The sequence below is a fragment of the Saccoglossus kowalevskii genome, chromosome 12 (assembly GCF_978046115.1).
Source record: "Saccoglossus kowalevskii chromosome 12, keSacKowa6.1, whole genome shotgun sequence".
NCBI lineage: Eukaryota > Metazoa > Hemichordata > Enteropneusta > Harrimaniidae > Saccoglossus > Saccoglossus kowalevskii.
In genome coordinates, this window is record NC_140652.1 from 12,293,337 (window position 1) to 12,312,413 (window position 19,077).

Below are 19,077 nucleotides of genomic sequence, written 5' to 3' on the forward strand. Positions count from 1 at the left end.
TTCCGAAGAACTGACTTCGTCCATGAAAAAAACAACTAGGTTTTAAAGAGAAGTAAACCTGGCGTAATACCAACACTGAGAAGCTAATGAGGAGCTTCGTTTTAAAATTCACAAACATAAAGTTTAAAATGCATTTTTTCACTTAAAAAATAATTTATGCTTAGAAACATAAAAATTAATAATGTTGATGTACCAATGAATGCTTTTAGGCGAGAAAATAGCAGCCATTTCACAGGTACATTAATTGATTGACGGCAATTTTCGTTCAAAAATACATTGAAATTACAGATCTCAACATGAAATCACTCATTTCGCAGGCATGAGCATGTCGATGTATTCAAACTTGGCATGAACGTATCGCACATGAAAAGTTAATGAAGCAAATTCTTTGTAGTGCGATTCAAAACGACCAACTGGAAGTTTTGTTTTAAATGTCATTAAACCCATTTACAATTTTGAGAGTTTTTGATTAAATTAAAATAAGACACGATTTACATGTCCTCAGTTATTATTTATTTTGCTGAAATTTTGTTTCAGCCATTTTGTTTAATTCTTCAATTGCTTTTGCCAATTCGTCTGACATGTTTGACCAATTTTGTTTGTTGGGTTTCTTATGTACACCAATGTTTTATTGTTTCAAAGAAACATTCCTCTTTTTTTGGTGACCTTATATACGAACCAATCAAATACAAACAGTGACTATGACTTGGCATTACACATTTACATACATTACAACATTATTCTCTTTCATTTATTGCAATAACCATGAACATATGAATACAGTGTAAGCAGTTTTATTTTGCAACTGTTTAATAACAATGTAAGAACATTACAATTTATCTGCAATCTCAACATACCGGTAGTGCAATGCCACTGGATTAATGTGACAAAATAACAGTTTAAAACAACACATCTTCTTTAGTACTAGCTGTCACCAGTAAGGTTGCATATGACATTATATATTATTAAATTCATTTGGGTGATTAACTAAAACAGAACTGATATATTTCTCAGTGAAGTACTTATTCACATGATGTATCCCTTGCAAAACGGCACACTATTGAGGCTTGTGAACCACAATGTTTTTGTTCATGTATCACAACCTTCATTGGTTTATGCACCATACTTAGGAATGTAAATTAGCCATGTAAATTAGCACAGTGGTGGATGAGCTGAAAACTGATATGTAAATTAGTCATATAGCCAAAAATTAGTCAAAAGTTGACCTAAATACATTATGTAAATTACCTATATGGATATGTTACCTGCATGCACACACCATAAAGTATATGAATTTTATGACATAACTTTATGTATTTTAAAAATCATAAAATGTTATGTATACATATATCTGTATACAATTTTAATAGATATATTGAAAATGTATATGTCAAAGGTACACATCAATCTAGTCATTATTTTTCTGCACAGTTTTTTCCCTCGCGGCACAATCAAAAAACGATATGTGCATTTAAAAACAACTGTAGGTTAGCTATATAGCATGTAAACACTTTATAAGGAATCCCCTGTTTTAAACTGCAGTACATTTTGTAGTCCTAATTGTATATCCATTCATGCACCCAAACTGATTGAAAAATCAACCTTTACATATTTAGTATTCATGCAAATTGACCGTACTATCTATCAGCATGATCTGTGTGTAATTCACACCACATATATTCAGTAACACCAAGGCAGCCATTTTGTACTCTCTATTCCCACTTAATATTTAAGAGCCCTGACATCTGGTAGAGTGTGTCATTTCATGGGTGATCCCAACATAAGCTACAACTTAATTACAGTTCTGATACATAATTGGAAAAAACTGTCAAACATGCAGTTCATGTTTGTGTACCCTCAAGCAAAATCCAACAGTGAGTCAGAAATCAGTCACTACTAACTCACTTCAGTTCACATGAGTCAAAGGATTGTGGATTACTTTTAAGGATATGACTCATGTGCCACTAAGCAGTGGTGCCCTAGTCACTATATTTCTTTTCCATATTATACAAGAGCTATATATAGCATTTAATTAGGCAACGTTTGTGTCAACACTGTTAATGTGTAATGTTGGCAAGTAAAATGAGATGTTGGGTCACACTAAGTTGAACTTGATGTCAGGTAGCATATTTGCTGATATCTACTGCATCAATACCATGCATCACTCCAATTCCACATTGGACAGAACATCCATGGATTTGAACAGAGCTACAGACTAAAATGAGGGAGCTCGATCTGAAAGTCACTTCCCGAGAGTTGTGACCTTTGGGGATTCAGAAACATGTCCAACAACGTTTAATGCTATACAGCTTCAATCCCATAATGAGCCTGGTTAATCTTCACACTGAAGAACATAAAGTGAGGAAAAGCAATTGTTAGCAGTCAAGTATGTTCTTACATTTTACAGCCTATTATTTTGAAGAAGACACTGTAGAGTGATAATTTCACTGGAATTTCTCAGTCACAAATACATATTAGAACATTCCTGGCAGAGAAAATGTATCAACAACGATATATTTTTAATTTATGATTATTATCCCACACTCAGAATACAGATGAGTTGATTGGTCAATACATTTTTATGTGTTCATCATCACAAATAAAGAATGATTTTGAAAAGAAATGTTAATATCTTTTTTGGGTGTTCCTTTTAATACTGAGGGGGAAAACATGACTATATCATACATGTAGTTATATAAGTATAAAAAATAGGTGATTTTCCGTTCAACTGCGAGATCTTGTGTATTGTGTGAAAGACGTGGACCAAACGTCTGCTGCAAAGATGGAACGATTTGATTTTGAACGAGATTTTTTCATAGCTCAAAGTCGAAAAGTAGATCTTTGACATAGGAATACTGCATTTAGATAACCTTACTTCATCAAAATTGACCATTGTCAAATGTGTACAGCACATTATTAAGCTTGGAAATATCCCCCCAAATACTTTTGCGTTTGTCGAATTCCATGTGATTTTTGACGCAACCACGATGCTATGACCTTTGTTTGTCCTGTTTCTATGTTCGATTTTAGGCATAACACAGGATCTCACAGTGAATGAAAAATGGTTTATTAAAATGCATGATGATTTGTCCATGACAACTGTCATTTTAAATTGCACCGAAAATCTATTTTTTGGTATGGTAATAATTATAATCATTATATTATAACCAACTATACAAAGTCAAAAAATACAAGCACTATTGAAGAAGGGTATATGAAGATTTGTCTCCCTGATGTGACAATTATTGACAGAAGTTGAGCAGTTGAGGTGAATGATTGGCACATAGGGAGACAAACCTTCATATAATCACAGTAAATATTTTTTTGGCGGATTGTTTGTGTTTAGTTTCAAATTATGTCACCTAGTCTCAGAGGAAACACTACAATGCAGTGTAGAACAGCACAGCTCGGCACAACAATCCTGTATATTATGATATTTATCATATTTTTAATGTCTTAATTGGCAAGAATATTTAGGATGTCATATAAACACATCTATATTAGACCTCAATGAGCAGATTGAAGAAAATACAATGTAAAATACCTGTATTTCTTTTGATGTACTTATTTCCAGACTTTTCATTGTAAACATAGGACAGGTTACATCAAATATTTCACCTATAGACAAAATACAACAGATTATATATGATGTCTCAAAACAACCTGGCAGTATTGCTCCAGAGATTCAGTGTACGCATAAAAGACTAGAATCCGGGAAACACTGATCCATACAATGTGATTGAAATATGATCTACTGTTTTGACTTTTGAGCATAATATTTTACGATTCTTCTTCACTGAAAGTATCCACAATAAAAAAAAGGGTTGTCTGAGATTGTTACTATAGAATGTTCTAAAGTAAACATGTTCTGAAATTATTTTTTTGTCAATATTCATATTTATCATGTTATTTAATATATAGTTACCAACACTGACAATTAAGGTTTCAGAATTATGAGTTTTGGTCAGGGAGATATTTTTCGACCATGCCATTTTTGAATAATCTTTTGGTTAAAATCTCACAGTTCATTAATGTAATACACATTACCATAGAACTATTATAGCTACATGATTGACATGAACACTGTCATGCGGTTTATGACAAACTTTCCTCATACTTAACATATGATTACTGTTTATCTTTGCCCCAACATGTCCACATATATTTCATGAAAATAAACATACATAATGTAAATGATTATGAGGGTATTTTATTGCATTATTTACATTACCTGAATTCAACTTTTCCATTGTAAAGTAGCCAGACATGTAACCCGTTGGAGTGGCAAAATGAGTTATGCTCACCCATGAATATGAAGTACCCGGCCTTAAGATAGGAAAGGCACCTAGAAAAATTGAAACAAAGATTTGATTTTTAAAAGCTGGAAATTGAGCATACCTATAAAGGGATAACATGCAAATTATGTCAATAATGGATACTAGTGTGCCCTCTAAAGAGTCATAAACATTTGTGCCTCAAGTCACCTTTATAAGCACATACGACTTTTTTTTTCTTGCCTCCCTAGCAGCCAACAAGGTGACTCAAATTCTTTTTAAAGAATTCCATTTTGACTCACGATCCAACAAACACTGGGTACTTAGTAACCACTATAAAGATTTAAATGACAGACATTTTCCTTTTTAAATATATTTTGTGTGTGCCAATCTATAATTTGGACACACTGACAGTATGGCACTTTTTAATATGAAAATTACAAGTATTAATTGTATATACTGCATTTTGACACCAAAATATTGGACTCTTACCAACAACGCCTTCTCCATCCACAATTTCAATTCTTCCCTGACCATCAACAACCTCCCAGTGACGATGCTGTAGTTGGCAGCTATCTGCAAAATTGTGTACAAATGTCTATGTATGCATCAACAAAAAATTCTACGTTATATGTAAAAGCGCAATATTCCCCTTCCAAAAATCAGCATTTTGTCATTGAGCTCAAAAAAGAAATTTTAATTCAATGTCAAAACGTTTTTGCAACAGATCTCGTTGTGAATGGAAAATCACCTATTAAACTTATTTCTAACACATGGCATGACAGAATGCATAATAGATTCTTCAGGTTTGATTGTGGAATATGAATGAGAAGGTTATCAGCCTATAAAAAGCAAAAACATGTAATACACAAATTGAAAATACATAGACATTATATGATCTGTCTGTGCATGTTAATTAGATAATTTGCATACTAAATCAATTTTGGCATCTTTTGTCAATATACAAAGCAGAATTTGATACAATGTAATACACAAACTTCCAATACACAGACATTATATGATCTGTCTGTGCATATTAATTAGATAATTTGCATAACAAATCAATTTTGGCATCTTTTGTCAATATACAAAGCAGAATTTGATACAATGTAATACACAGATTGAAAATACACAGACATTATATGATCTGTATGTGCATATTAATTAGGTTATTTGCATACCAAATCAATATTGGAATCTTTTGTCAATACACAAGGCAGAATTTGATACAATGTAATACACAAACTGCCAATACACAGACATTATATGAAATGTCTGAGCACATTAATTAGATAATTTGCATACTAAATCAATTTTGGCATCTTTTGTCAATATACAAAGCAGAATTTGATACAATGTAATACACAAACTTCCAATACACAGACATTATATGATCTGTCTGTGCATATTAATTAGATAATTTGCATACCAAATCAATTTTGGCATCTTTTATCAATATACAAAGCAGAATTTGATACAATGTAATACACTGATTGAAAATACACAGACATTATATGATCTGTATGTGCATATTAATTAGGTAATTTGCATACCAAATCAATTTTGGCATCTTTTGTTAATATACAAAGCAGAATTTGATACAATGTAATACACAAACTTCCAATACACAGACATTATATGATCTGTCTGTGCATATTAATTAGATAATTTAAATAACAAATCAATTTTGGCATCTTTTGTCAATATACAAAGCAGAATTTGATACAATGTAATACACAAACTTCCAATACACAGACATTATATGATCTGTCTGTGCATATTAATTAGATAATTTGCATACCAAATCAATTTTGGCATCTTTTATCAATATACAAAGCAGAATTTGATACAATGTAATACACTGATTGAAAATACACAGACATTATATGATCTGTATGTGCATATTAATTAGGTAATTTGCATACCAAATTTTTTTTGGCATCTTTTGTTAATATACAAGGCAGAATTTGATACAATGTAATACACAAACTGCCAATACACAGACATTATATGATCTGTCTGTGCATATTAATTAGATAATTTACATAACAAATCAATTTTAGCATCTTTTGTTAATATACAAAGCAGAATTTGATACAATGTAATACACAAACTTTCAATACACAGACATTATATGATCTGTCTGTGCATATTAATTAGATAATTTGCATAACAAATCAATTTTGGCATCTTTTGTCAATGTACAAAGCAGAATTTGATACAATGTAATACACAAACTTCCAATACACAGACATTATATGATCTGTCTGTGCATATTAATTAGATAATTTGCATACCAAATCAATTTTGGCATCTTTTGTTAATATACAAGGCAGAATTTGATACAATGTAATACACAAACTTCCAATACACAGACATTATATGATCTGTCTGTGCATATTAATTAGATAATTTGCATAACAAATCAATTTTGGCATCTTTTGTCAATATACAAAGCAGAATTTGATACAATGTAATACACAGATTGAAAATACACAGACATTATATGATCTGTATGTGCATATTAATTAGGTTATTTGCATACCAAATCAATATTGGCATCTTTTGTCAATACACAAGGCAGAATTTGATACAATGTAATACACAAACTGCCAATACACAGACATTATATGAAATGTCTGAGCACATTAATTAGATAATTTGCATACTAAATCAATTTTGGCATCTTTTGTCAATATACAAAGCAGAATTTGATACAATGTAATACACAAACTTCCAATACACAGACATTATATGATCTGTCTGTGCATATTAATTAGATAATTTGCATACCAAATCAATTTTGGCATCTTTTATCAATATACAAAGCAGAATTTGATACAATGTAATACACTGATTGAAAATACACAGACATTATATGATCTGTATGTGCATATTAATTAGGTAATTTGCATACCAAATCAATTTTGGCATCTTTTGTTAATATACAAAGCAGAATTTGATACAATGTAATACACAAACTTCCAATACACAGACATTATATGATCTGTCTGTGCATATTAATTAGATAATTTACATAACAAATCAATTTTGGCATCTTTTGTCAATATACAAAGCAGAATTTGATACAATGTAATACACAAACTTCCAATACACAGACATTATATGATCTGTCTGTGCATATTAATTAGATAATTTGCATACCAAATCAATTTTGGCATCTTTTATCAATATACAAAGCAGAATTTGATACAATGTAATACACTGATTGAAAATACACAGACATTATATGATCTGTATGTGCATATTAATTAGGTAATTTGCATACCAAATTTTTTTTGGCATCTTTTGTTAAAATACAAGGCAGAATTTGATACAATGTAATACACAAACTGCCAATACACAGACATTATATGATCTGTCTGTGCATATTAATTAGATAATTTACATAACAAATCAATTTTAGCATCTTTTGTTAATATACAAAGCAGAATTTGATACAATGTAATACACAAACTTTCAATACACAGACATTATATGATCTGTCTGTGCATATTAATTAGATAATTTGCATAACAAATCAATTTTGGCATCTTTTGTCAATGTACAAAGCAGAATTTGATACAATGTAATACACAAACTTCCAATACACAGACATTATATGATCTGTCTGTGCATATTAATTAGATAATTTGCATACCAAATCAATTTTGGCATCTTTTGTTAATATACAAGGCAGAATTTGATACAATGTAATACACAAACTTCCAATACACAGACATTATATGATCTGTCTATGCATATTAATTGAATAATTTGCATACCAAATCAATTTTGGCAGTTTTGGTCAATATACATGGCAGCATTTGATACAATGTAATACACTAACAGTCAATACAAAGACATTATATGATCTGTCTGTACATATTAATTAGATAATTTGCATACAAAAATCAATTTTGCTATATCTTTTGTCAATATACAAGGCAGAATTTGATACGTTGAGAAAACCTGTCACAAAAGCCTATCTCTGACTGGTCTGATTGTAAAGTTATCAGGTTGTGTAAAATCATGAAGCTATTGCCCCATGGCATCATGTTTTTTTGTGTGTTACACTGACATATATTGGGGTCACATATTGTAAGTGTTGTTTACCTGAACTTGGAGCTTGCTCATCCATTACCATGGTGATATGATATGCAAATATATACTTTGGTGGATTAATAGAACTCAACTCAGGCATCATGCAAGTTGCCACAGTAACTTTGATATGATTGGTAACGGCTACACAGTTGTCATCATGGTAATACCTGAAACCCAATATTTCACTGGTATAAACTTCAAGAAGAATATGGTAGGTACATAGTTAGAAGCAAATTATTTGGTTTTCAATGCAAGTAATGATTAGGCTAGGAATTACAAAAGTAAAATCAATCTTAGTGAAGTACTGTCAGATTATTACAAACATTTTCTATTTGATTTTATAGTGACATTGACTCACAGCTGGTGTGCTATTCTATTTCTCTTTCACCTCCTAGTATGTATAAATTTGTAGACATTTTGTGCTGTGAACTAACTAGGTACATGTATGCTATTAAATTTTCTTCAAAATAGTCTGAATTGCGAGAGTAATAATTACCATGTGTCTTAGTTAGTCAGAGTGATAGAGTAATTGCAAATACATACCAAGAATTTATTCATTTTGCAGTAAATTGTACTCCTGAGCAATATAAGGATATTGACTTAAAAAAGTTGAGGTTTACCAGCCTAATTTTCGAGACAATGATGGTTGTATTTTAGTGGATAGTGGCCATTTTGTGAGCGTGATGATTTGAGGCTATGATGTAAGTTTAGTCATTTGCATAATGATATTTAATAATAAAAACAAACATGGCTGCCACCAGGGTTTGACTGGACTCCACACAAAGAAGTTCACTGATTCTGTTCGAAGCTTTTTGGATTTCGGCATTCCCATGATGTATCATTGGGAGGAAAAGATGTATAATAATAAGGTTATTACAAAGATACCTCAAAGTATGCATTCAGACTGTACGCATCTACCTCTGCTGCGCATTGGTCAATACTTCCGCTGTACTGTCCTCTTGCATACTTTTCTGTATCCTCGTAATAACCTCATATTAACATACATGATATACGGTAGTACAGGGTTAATACTGGCCTAGCCAACACCTCAAGTCTAGTAAATTTTTGCCAAGAACAGTAAAATGGTCTGCATGATGGCCAGATGGTGTAGTTATTTTTTTTAGTATATCCATATTCATGATTTCACTCACTTAATTGCCATAAAATGAAAACAATGACTGAAAGAGGATGGTCGACACATAGACAGATGACCCAACAATGCTTTACTCATTTTTGTGAGACCACCCAAATTATAGATGTACTTTTCCAGTGGACTACTGTGAATGCATTTATTATTCACTGGGTTTTAATTTTGCTATTCTCACCGATAAGTAAAATCTGCTAAATTAAATTCAAATGAACATGTAAAATAACAATACATATTGTTTCCCTGCCAGTTTCATGAACCTAGTGAAATTGCTGAAAGCATCAAAAAAGTGAAATTAAATGCCAGTGAAAATTAATAGTTTTACAGTAGTAGATTTTTCTGGTCAGTGTCAAACCATGTGGTATGGTACATGTACCTGTATATCACTCCGTCTCTAGCACGGTATTTATTCTGCTGAAGTTTCTTTGCAAAGCTGCATAACCATTCTGTGAATGTCCCTGCACTTATGAAGTAATCTTTGTACAGTGCTGCTGGGTCCTCACATGGATAAATCACTGTACCAGATACCATAGAATGCTGTGATTTGAGTACCATGTACTGAGATGTACCATGAAATGGACAAAACGTCAAAGGAAATAGACAGCCAGACTCAGCACTCTACAATTAACAAAGAATGATTATAAAACCTGTAATCTCATTGGGCTTTAAAATTTATGCGATGTTCAACCTAAAAACCTTGCTACAATACTGTGGGGAATCCTGGTTTAATTCCAGGCACATTGACCTTTTCACCACCAGACATTCTCGCACTTTTTTCATACATTCTTCAATATTTCTGGAAATGAAACCGAACTTTGGAGGCAACAGACAAAATTTGAGTTAATTTTCAGATTTTACTCAAACAATTTTGCTATATTTGTCCCAAATGTTCTGAAGGAATGTGCAGACTATAAACAAGTATTTTGTGAATTTGTGATGAACAGAGAGAGCTGGTGGTGAAATGGTTGCCATAATTCCATTTGATAAAGAGATGGATGTACAACCTTGTCATGTACTCAAACATGAATATGGCTTGTGTCAGCACCCACACTTGCAATTTGCGCACCAAAAAAGTCAACAAGAAACAACAGAGACATTCAATGTTGAAAAAAAACATTTTCAAGAAAATGATAGTTGTATTTTAGTGGATAGTGGCCATCATTTTTGCAATATTATAATGCTTTTACCAGAGGAGAAAAAATGATTACAAACAAAAATAAATTCAGAAGAAGAATAACACTGAAAGAAAATCAAACAGAATCAAAACTGAAAAAAGAATACTATTACTGTAAAATCTGTATTTGAAGCCGCGGCTTCTATTAAAATGGTAGAATGCAACAGAGGGGATGCGGCTTCTATTAGAGCATCTACACATATGAGAAATGATGAATTTTTGGTTCTCAATTATTCAAATAGAATGGATGCGACTTCTATTAGGGATGCGGCTTCTAATACAGATTTTACGGTAATACAGACTTACATTGAATCCAGCTATAGCACTTTTTAAATCCAGTAACAATTCGGTTCGTGAATAATGATAAGTACCGAGTTCAACAGATCCCATCAAACCCTTCAGCTCATTGATCTGACCATTATGTATCCTGAATGAACATCTCAGATCCATGGGTAGTTTGCATCCCATGTCTCTTTCACACTGATCCAATTCAGACTCTGTTACAGGACCTATACAGAAATACCATACACAGAGTGTATGCATGTGATGTCAAAGTGCACAAAATTGTTCTCTTTGGTGGTTGCAATCACAGCCAGTTGGCGCACAAGTGCGATATTTACTGTATGGGGCCCGCCATCTTGAATACAGCATGAATTAAATAAATAGACAAGTTATGAAACACATTTTTCTGCAAACCCTACAAACAAGGAAAAAAATACCAATTTTTCACAGCTAAACAATCAGTTGGGGTAATATTAAGCCAGCCGATAACAAAATTCGACCGAATTCGTCGTTTTTGTGTGGAAAAATTCCTTGCATACGAACACCTAAATTACACGAAGAACATAGAACCCTTTCCAGGGTATTTGAAACCAAAAATTGTCATTTTCACTCAGCAGCCAATCAGCGACGGCCTTATAGTTAAATGACAATTTTGTTATTATTATGCAAATTAGGTAAATATTATGAATAGATTTCATTGAAATCTGACCAGCGGTTCTTGAAATGATGGTAAAACATACATACATGTGCATACAGACAGAGTAACCGCAAAGACTCGCATTGTATGCATTGCACACTGGAGTAAAAAATGAAGCTAGCTCACTTAGACCAGCCATAAAAATACCAATTTTCTCTTGCTGACTTTTCAAGAGAAAATCCATGGGCAGCAAGAGTATTTTTTCATCTTTTGTTGAATTCATAAAGCAAAGCACGAAGATTCCTTTTCATAAAATACAAAACGAACCTTTCTTAAAAAACACAGATAATGCTGAGATGAATACTAGTAACCATGGTATTTACATAGAACAGCAGACGCAATGACAGGAGAGAACTAAACATGATTTGAAAGGCAGAAACAAGTCTTGTGGCTGTCTCGCTCTTAACATGTGCTCAGTGCCCATTTGTGACTGAGATCTATATTTATACCATGAAGTACATGTAATTCAAACACCGGGTAAGATGAACTTAACAAACCTTTTAGATATGCATAAATCTCAGGACAGTACTTCTTGGTGAAGTCTTCTAATGTGTTCCATGCTGTTTTTATATCGACATAACACTTCACATATCTACCCCAGTCTGCAAACCAATGCTTAAAATTGTCATACCATGAGACATCTGAATATACTTGTCTGCAAGAATGAAAAAGATGCTATCATTTTGAAAGTCTCAATTGGTAAACTTAACAGTAAGCCCCTGCAAAAAAAATGTTTCTGGTCAAAAATAGGGCAGTTAGGTGATTTTTTATACTAAACTATATTTTGGCACACAAATTTTCATCACTGTCAATAGAGGGCGCTGTACAGTTTCAAAAAATTTTTTTGCTGGTGTACTGTCCATGGTCACTTCTTGTGTGCGAGTTCTGAGCAGAATTTATGATATGCGTGATTATTGTCTGAAAGGTGTGAATCATTATTTATCCATGCCACATGCTCTTTGAAAGAAATTTGGTCTCTTTTACAGTTTACAGTGTGTGAACCAAACAACTGTCTTAGTCAGATCTTTGGTATCCTCGGGCGAAGCTACGTCACAAGACGTTCCACGTTGCTAAGACACATACCACTGTACCAAGTATTTCTATGGGCTCTGTGCGCGCTGCTGAGGAACGCGAAATGCCGAGCTGGTGAAAATTCGAGAAAACAATAGGAACTCAACTTTGAAGTATTTCTGAACAATCAAATTTATATGCATTACACACGCAGGGTATCTTGTTACACTGTTCAGGGGAGTTTCAACAACCATCTCAAAGTACCGTTTTCTGAGAGTTTTCGGCCTTTGTTTGCCTTTGTGAAAATGCCAGGATGTCCGCCCCCGAGAATTTTGAAAACCATGTCCCGCTTTCACTAGAATTGAATTATTTCTTGTACATATGTTTACCTTACAAAACAATAACATGAAATTATTTTCATATTCAAATTTTCAATAATAATGGATCTTAATTTGACTGCTAAAGATGTTTATGGCATGAACCATCCAGCAAATTTTACTTGAATATGTTTGTTTTTTTGTACCCTGAATATTCAGATGAGAAAACTTACAAAGAATCCAACCATATGGTGTTACATAGTCTTTTCCACAGTCCACCATACTTCACTAACTTATTTAATCTGCAGTTCAAACACCCAAGTCTACAAGTAAGAACAGATAAAAATGGTTAACATAGTCTTCAATACTGTGAACCCTTTTATTCTCATCATTATCACTTTATGCATTTTGATCATTATAAAAGGTACTTTCCGAGCAGAGCTACATCACAAAACATTATATGATGCTTGTACGATGATCACTGTACAATGTATTTCTGTTGAGAAACACCAGTCGAAGAGAAAGTAAACACAGCTAACGTTTAGAAAACAGCACAAACTCAACTTCAAGACTATCCTCAATAAACAAATTTACATAAGTTGCAACATGTAGGGATAGTCTTGGTACAAAGTACCATTTTCTGTGAATTTTTCGACCATTGTGTTTCCAGATGTTTTTGTTTTTCCAAGAATATATTCATGAGAAGGAAATTTTGCAAAAGTGATGGAGATTTTAGTTCACTGCTACACAATTTTATGATGTGCTCTTGGATATTTTTAAATATATAAACTCCAGCAAAAATACTATAGCTAGTTCCTAATCCTCATCATTAGCACTTAGACCAGCTTTGTTACTTGTTTACTGAAAAACAAAAAATTCCTCAAAAGGAATTAAATTGATTATAACCAACAAGGATAATAAAACCCAGGAACATAAAAACTAATAAAAACAAACTAAATACAAAAGACACTGGCTAATCAAAAACGAGTATCCTAGCCTAATATGACAAGAATAACAAAAAACAATGTCTAAAATACAATCATATCTACTGTCGAATATAACATAATAAAAAAAAAGTTTAATGGACTATATACATCAAGCACTAGAAAAGAAATAAAAGAAATACAGACAATGATCCAGAAGTTGATGAGGGGATCCAAACCATTCAACAAATAAATAATATTATTATACATCTGTCACCGTAACGCCATAAGTTACAGCGTGCCGTAATTTTGTGGTATTTTCATCCTACCATATAAGGAATTGCAAATTCCAAATGTGGAATGATTACGCGCGTAAGCGTCCTCTAATAATAAAAACAAACATGGCTTCCACCAGAGTTTGACCAGTTTCAACACAAAGAAGTTCGCTGATTCTGTTCTAAACATTTTGGATTTCGGCATTCCCATGGTGTATCTTTGGAAGGAATAGATGTATAATAATAAGGTTATTACGAGAATACCTCAAAGTATGCACTCAGACAGTACATCGCGCATCGATCTCTGCTGCGCATCGGCCAATACTGCAGCTGTACTGTCTTCGTGCATACTTTGAGGTATCCTCATAATAACCTCAATTTAATAATAATATTATTGCATACTCTCCCCATTCAAAATTTCAAAGGTTATGATTACGCCACCATTTGTGTTTCTACCCCCCTCGCCCATTTTTCGAGGGATCAGCTCTGCATTCCATAATCCGTGCCCATCAAATGAATTAATGTAATGTTACTATTATCTACGCCGTTTTCTGGGGCGTTACCTGCAGAGATCGGTGTAATCCATGTAAGACAAAATACACAAAATAGTGTCATCGGGCAAATCCAGCAAAGAAACACGGTCTTCGCTGTCGTTGGCTGCACTGCTCACAAGTACAACCGACATGTTAAAACCGAAAGATGAGACCTGGGTGAAGATACAAACGAAAGAAACAGTAAAATGGCATTTAACAACTGAGTCGAATGTTTGGAATGGTTATTATAACCAAAGAAATACATGTTTTGCTAACATAATAACTTACTACATCATGTTTTCAAACGCGACCATTCCATGTGTTTATTTGGCACTTTAAGGTCAAAGGTAGTGAACCCATTCTCTGGATTCACAAAACAAGATTCAGAACTCCGTGTTTGACAGGAATCAATTAAAATATAAGAGTATACAGTGTATTGAAATAAATCCACCGTTATATAAGTTGGCATGTGAATTTATATGTAATAGTTATAATATATTTTTTGGACTGCGCAATTATTACGAATATTGCTGTCTGCGTGTTGCATTCTGGGTACCACATGTGCAGAGTTCGCCATTTTCATTCTGCGATAGACGTATGTTATTTTTGTCTCGATCTTACAGGTAAGCTCAATCTCTTTATTCAGCCACGGCCCTCATTTTGTTCATATGTCGACATTTGTTATCAAGCCGCTCATAGTTTACAACTATACCTGTGCAGAGAACTCAATATTATAATATTTTTTCTTTATTTCCCAAAGAATTGTATGTATGCATCTCTGTTGCTGTTTTTACCGATGTCCGTTACGGATTCATAGCCCTTCCCTCCCCTTCCACGGACCGCCTTTGCCCCCGGAAACAAATAAGGGTTGATACGCGTGTCTTTGTAATAGTCGGGTGTCAGACACGCGCCTATCAACTAAAAATATCACATTTTCACTCAAGAAATTCGCTGGCATTTGAAATATTTGGATAGACGATGGCGAAGATAAAACGGAGTGCCATATTTTCGCTGTGACTAATAGAGGAACGGAGCAGAGAAAGACGAACTAAAACGTCAACAGCTGCATCACATCGCACGGTCCTAGCCATCTTCCAGTGTAATAAGTTTGTCAATAAACAAGCCCCGTTTTGTGCCTTTGTTTTTTGTAGTGCTGAGTTCTCAATTGATAGTTTCTTTGCAATCAGATCATACACTCGATAAAAACCAGTCCCCTGTGATTTTAATGTAGCTCTGCCATCTGTTGCACGTTTGTTGACATTTTATGCCAAGTGTAGGTCGAAATATCACCACTGCTCTTGGCTAAATATTAAGGATCGGTTACATGGATTTGAGATAATATTATTTCTTGCCTTATGCCGATTTGCGATTTTGTGTAATCAATTTTGTGCTGAGCCTGGATTTTAATAATGGACGCTCTCTGCTGTAGATTGTTTTTGCGTGATTAGATTGCAAGTACATCTTGCGTGTCACTCCACTTGAAAAAAAGAAAACCTTATTATATTACTATCAGTGAAATTTTTTGTGTGTAAATGCTTTTGTTTTATTAAGTTGCTATGCATACTATTTAATAAGATGAAAAAAAAATGTTCTTCTGAAATTATATACGTTGTAGGAGAAAATCAAAAATTATATAATAAAAATCAAACTATATTAATCTGATTTGAATAGACCTTTACAAAATCAGAAATGTTTGTCCCTAAAACAACCCTTTATTATACCTACATGTAGTTTTTGTAAAATTCTCTAATTACCAATATTATGAACACTAATAGGGTATACCAGTTTAATACATCATTGAATCTGAATTTGATTATAGTGGTTGCTCCTATTATAGCTAATAAGACGTGAATTGGCTAAGGGATGTGTTCTTTGTTGGACTGATGCATTATTAATTGAGGGAATGTGGACTAATCATTGTTGTATCTCTGCTATTGGAATGTGCGTTTTGCTTTTCTTTTTTTCTCATTTAACTGCCTGTTTGAAGAATGTCAGAATATAGTGTTTTATAATTTGGCCATGTTTTGCAATTAAACTGAATTATGTATTTAGGTTTGTAAAAGCATCACACCATCATTCAGTGTTCCTTTGGCAGCATTTACCAGTAATCTATAACCTATTGGGATATGATAACAGCTAGCTACACATTATAATATCATTATAAGGTTTCATAAAAACAATGAACCCCTGATACCTTCTCTCAAGTACTGATAATAGTGTTATTTAGTCTGCTGCATGTCATGACGCCCACACTTGTTTATTGAATCATGGGATAGAATGCATCTACATGTAGACAGAACTTCCTTGGGTTGGGTTGGCAATACTGTACTGTAAGGATCTCCTAGTCTGAATAAAGACAAGCTAATTCTAAATAATGACCACCAATATTATCATACAGGGGTTTGTTAAAGCGAGGGTGTCACACCTGCACACATGTAGGAATTGAGCGACGAAAAGGCTCATCGGTTTGTTTGTAAACAACGTCATGCTAAGACTGTCTGTCATATGCGCAGATGTTGACTTTCTCACTTTGAAAGACAGTCGCTGGTAAATAACACTCTGCTTGGCTTGTTCAGACTCTCAACCTTAAAGGAGGTGTAACATTTTAGCCTTCTACTTTCTAAATTTAGTATTCTACTCAAGAGTTTAAGGAACCCCCTCACTATTACTACGTTCATGTTACGGGATCTCGGCACGTGCCGAAATTTTTAATCAGTTGTGTTTGCAGAGGGATTACAGCAGTTGTGTTCACGTTATTCAGGACCCACTTAGGACCGACTGGGCTCGTGCCGAAATCACGCTCTCATTCGTCGATCTGTTGGCCCAAACGATACGCATATGATGATAATAATAATTGTTATAGTGAAATTATATCCATTTGTTGCAATGGTGTTTATTACGAGCCATCGTGCACATGAACTGCAAAGAAGATTCAAAACACAATTATTTTTTTCACGTCAATGTAAAATGTGCAAGAAAATAGAGGTTGTAGCAGCACATAAATATGCGTCGCTGATGACGGTTTGCATTCATTACTACAGCATCCGACCATCTACTAGTATATCCGAATTTCCTGTCATCGTCATTTCATGCTAGTATCAATCAACTTATGTTTTTCTTAAATTTACCAACGAGGGCGTGATTTCGGCTTGTGCCGACCGTTCAGGCAGCAAATCTCGGCACGTGCCGAGTTTCGGTCCCAAGCATCCATCGGGACCGAGATCGAGTTCTTTTCGGCACGTGCCGAATCGGTTCCGACCGTTCACACACAATTTTCGGCACATGCCGACTCGGTCCCGAGTCTCAGCACGTGCCGAGATCTCTAACGTGAACGCCACTTATATCTGTTACTACTACTGATCCATCAGCAAATATTGATTTTTAAACATGTGCGTTTTCATTTATATTATTGCGGAAAATAAAATATCATTATGATCATCAAAATGTTTGAGTTAATTAAGCATGGAAGTTTGTAATAATTACTGTAAGTTTGATTCTTGAAGAAAAAAATTGTTAGCAGTCCATGACTGGTAACAAATTTATACATGTGTACCCCTGGTTATTGTATGACTAGCATAGTTGCATTGACTTTATAAGAATAGGAATGCAACTAGTATTAAATGTGACTCTATACTTTGGGCAATGAGTGTAAATATATTTGAAAAGATTAGATATTGAGCTGCACTTTGTACTTTAGGGTGATATAGTACTGACTCCCTCACAAGTCAAAGTCTAGATGTACCAGTATTAAGACAAGTAACCTTTGTATAACCTTTGCAAAAGGTCAGAGTGTGCATGGATGTTATCTGCAATTGTTACAATTTGTCAGTTTTTCATAGTACCTTTGTTCACATAATTGAGTGAAGTTGGCTTACATGGAAAGGTACATGTTCTTATGGTATTCTAATTGATCGATCCACTTTAAAATGCATCAGACAGTAAATATACCATATTCATCTTTGATTCATAAATTAGCTAAATGTTAAATGATCATTTGTGACAAACATTAGTTATAAAATATGCATGTGCCCTGGTGAGCATGTGAGCACTTGTCATATAAATGCCCTGTCAAAGTAGGCTTGCATACCAGATACTGTATTTTAACTGAAGTTATTTTTTTCTGAAAAGACTTTTTTAGTGTTTTTGAATGGAGTTCAATTGTAAATTATGGGGAAAATGTATATTCAAAGGATTTTTTCACTGAATTATCCTTCCATCAAAAATAAATTGCAACCGAAAATAAGTATTTTACAGTAAGTAAAGATAAATAACGTCGTTTAATTTGCTAAAAAATTGATTACTGTAAAAGGATTAATTATTCACTGGGTTTTAATTTTGCT

The 19,077-nt window shown here is 33.6% G+C and overlaps 2 protein-coding genes across 17 annotated transcripts in view; one reads left to right on the forward strand and one right to left on the reverse strand.

The window, feature by feature from the left end:
• Positions 1-778: 778 nt before the first annotated feature.
• LOC100370962 (F-box only protein 3-like) lies at positions 779-15,088 on the reverse strand. The gene is made up of 11 exons (XM_002736233.4): positions 15,026-15,088; positions 14,768-14,910; positions 13,240-13,329; positions 12,176-12,333; positions 11,006-11,208; positions 9,902-10,143; positions 8,391-8,545; positions 4,767-4,850; positions 4,232-4,345; positions 3,545-3,618; positions 779-2,344 (listed from the first exon to the last, which is right to left on the reverse strand). The coding sequence occupies exons 2-11, from the start codon at positions 14,887-14,889 to the stop codon at positions 2,333-2,335; spliced, it is 1,254 nt and encodes a 417-aa protein (XP_002736279.2). The 5' UTR covers positions 14,890-14,910; positions 15,026-15,088; the 3' UTR covers positions 779-2,332.
• Positions 15,089-15,285: 197 nt separating this feature from the next.
• LOC100371114 (CUGBP Elav-like family member 1) overlaps positions 15,286-19,077 on the forward strand; it is a 161,463-nt gene continuing 157,671 nt past the window's right edge. For all 16 annotated transcript variants that reach the window (XM_085506416.1, XM_085506418.1, XM_085506423.1 and 13 more), the window contains exon 1: positions 15,286-15,360. The gene's annotated coding sequence lies outside the window, so the exon portion shown is untranslated. The remainder of the gene's footprint in view (positions 15,361-19,077) is intronic.

Bases quoted from the DNA above. Each gene is read 5' to 3' on its own strand.
- LOC100370962 (XM_002736233.4), bottom strand. From the start codon at position 14,889: ATGTCGGTTGTACTTGTGAGCAGTGCAGCCAACGACAGCGAAGACCGT. The intron at 12,334-13,239 runs GTAAGTTTTCTC...TCATTCTTGCAG, and splicing joins ACCATATGGTTGGATTCTTT to ACAAGTATATTCAGATGTCT. The intron at 11,209-12,175 runs GTTTGTTAAGTT...ATTTCTGTATAG, and splicing joins GATTTATGCATATCTAAAAG to GTCCTGTAACAGAGTCTGAA.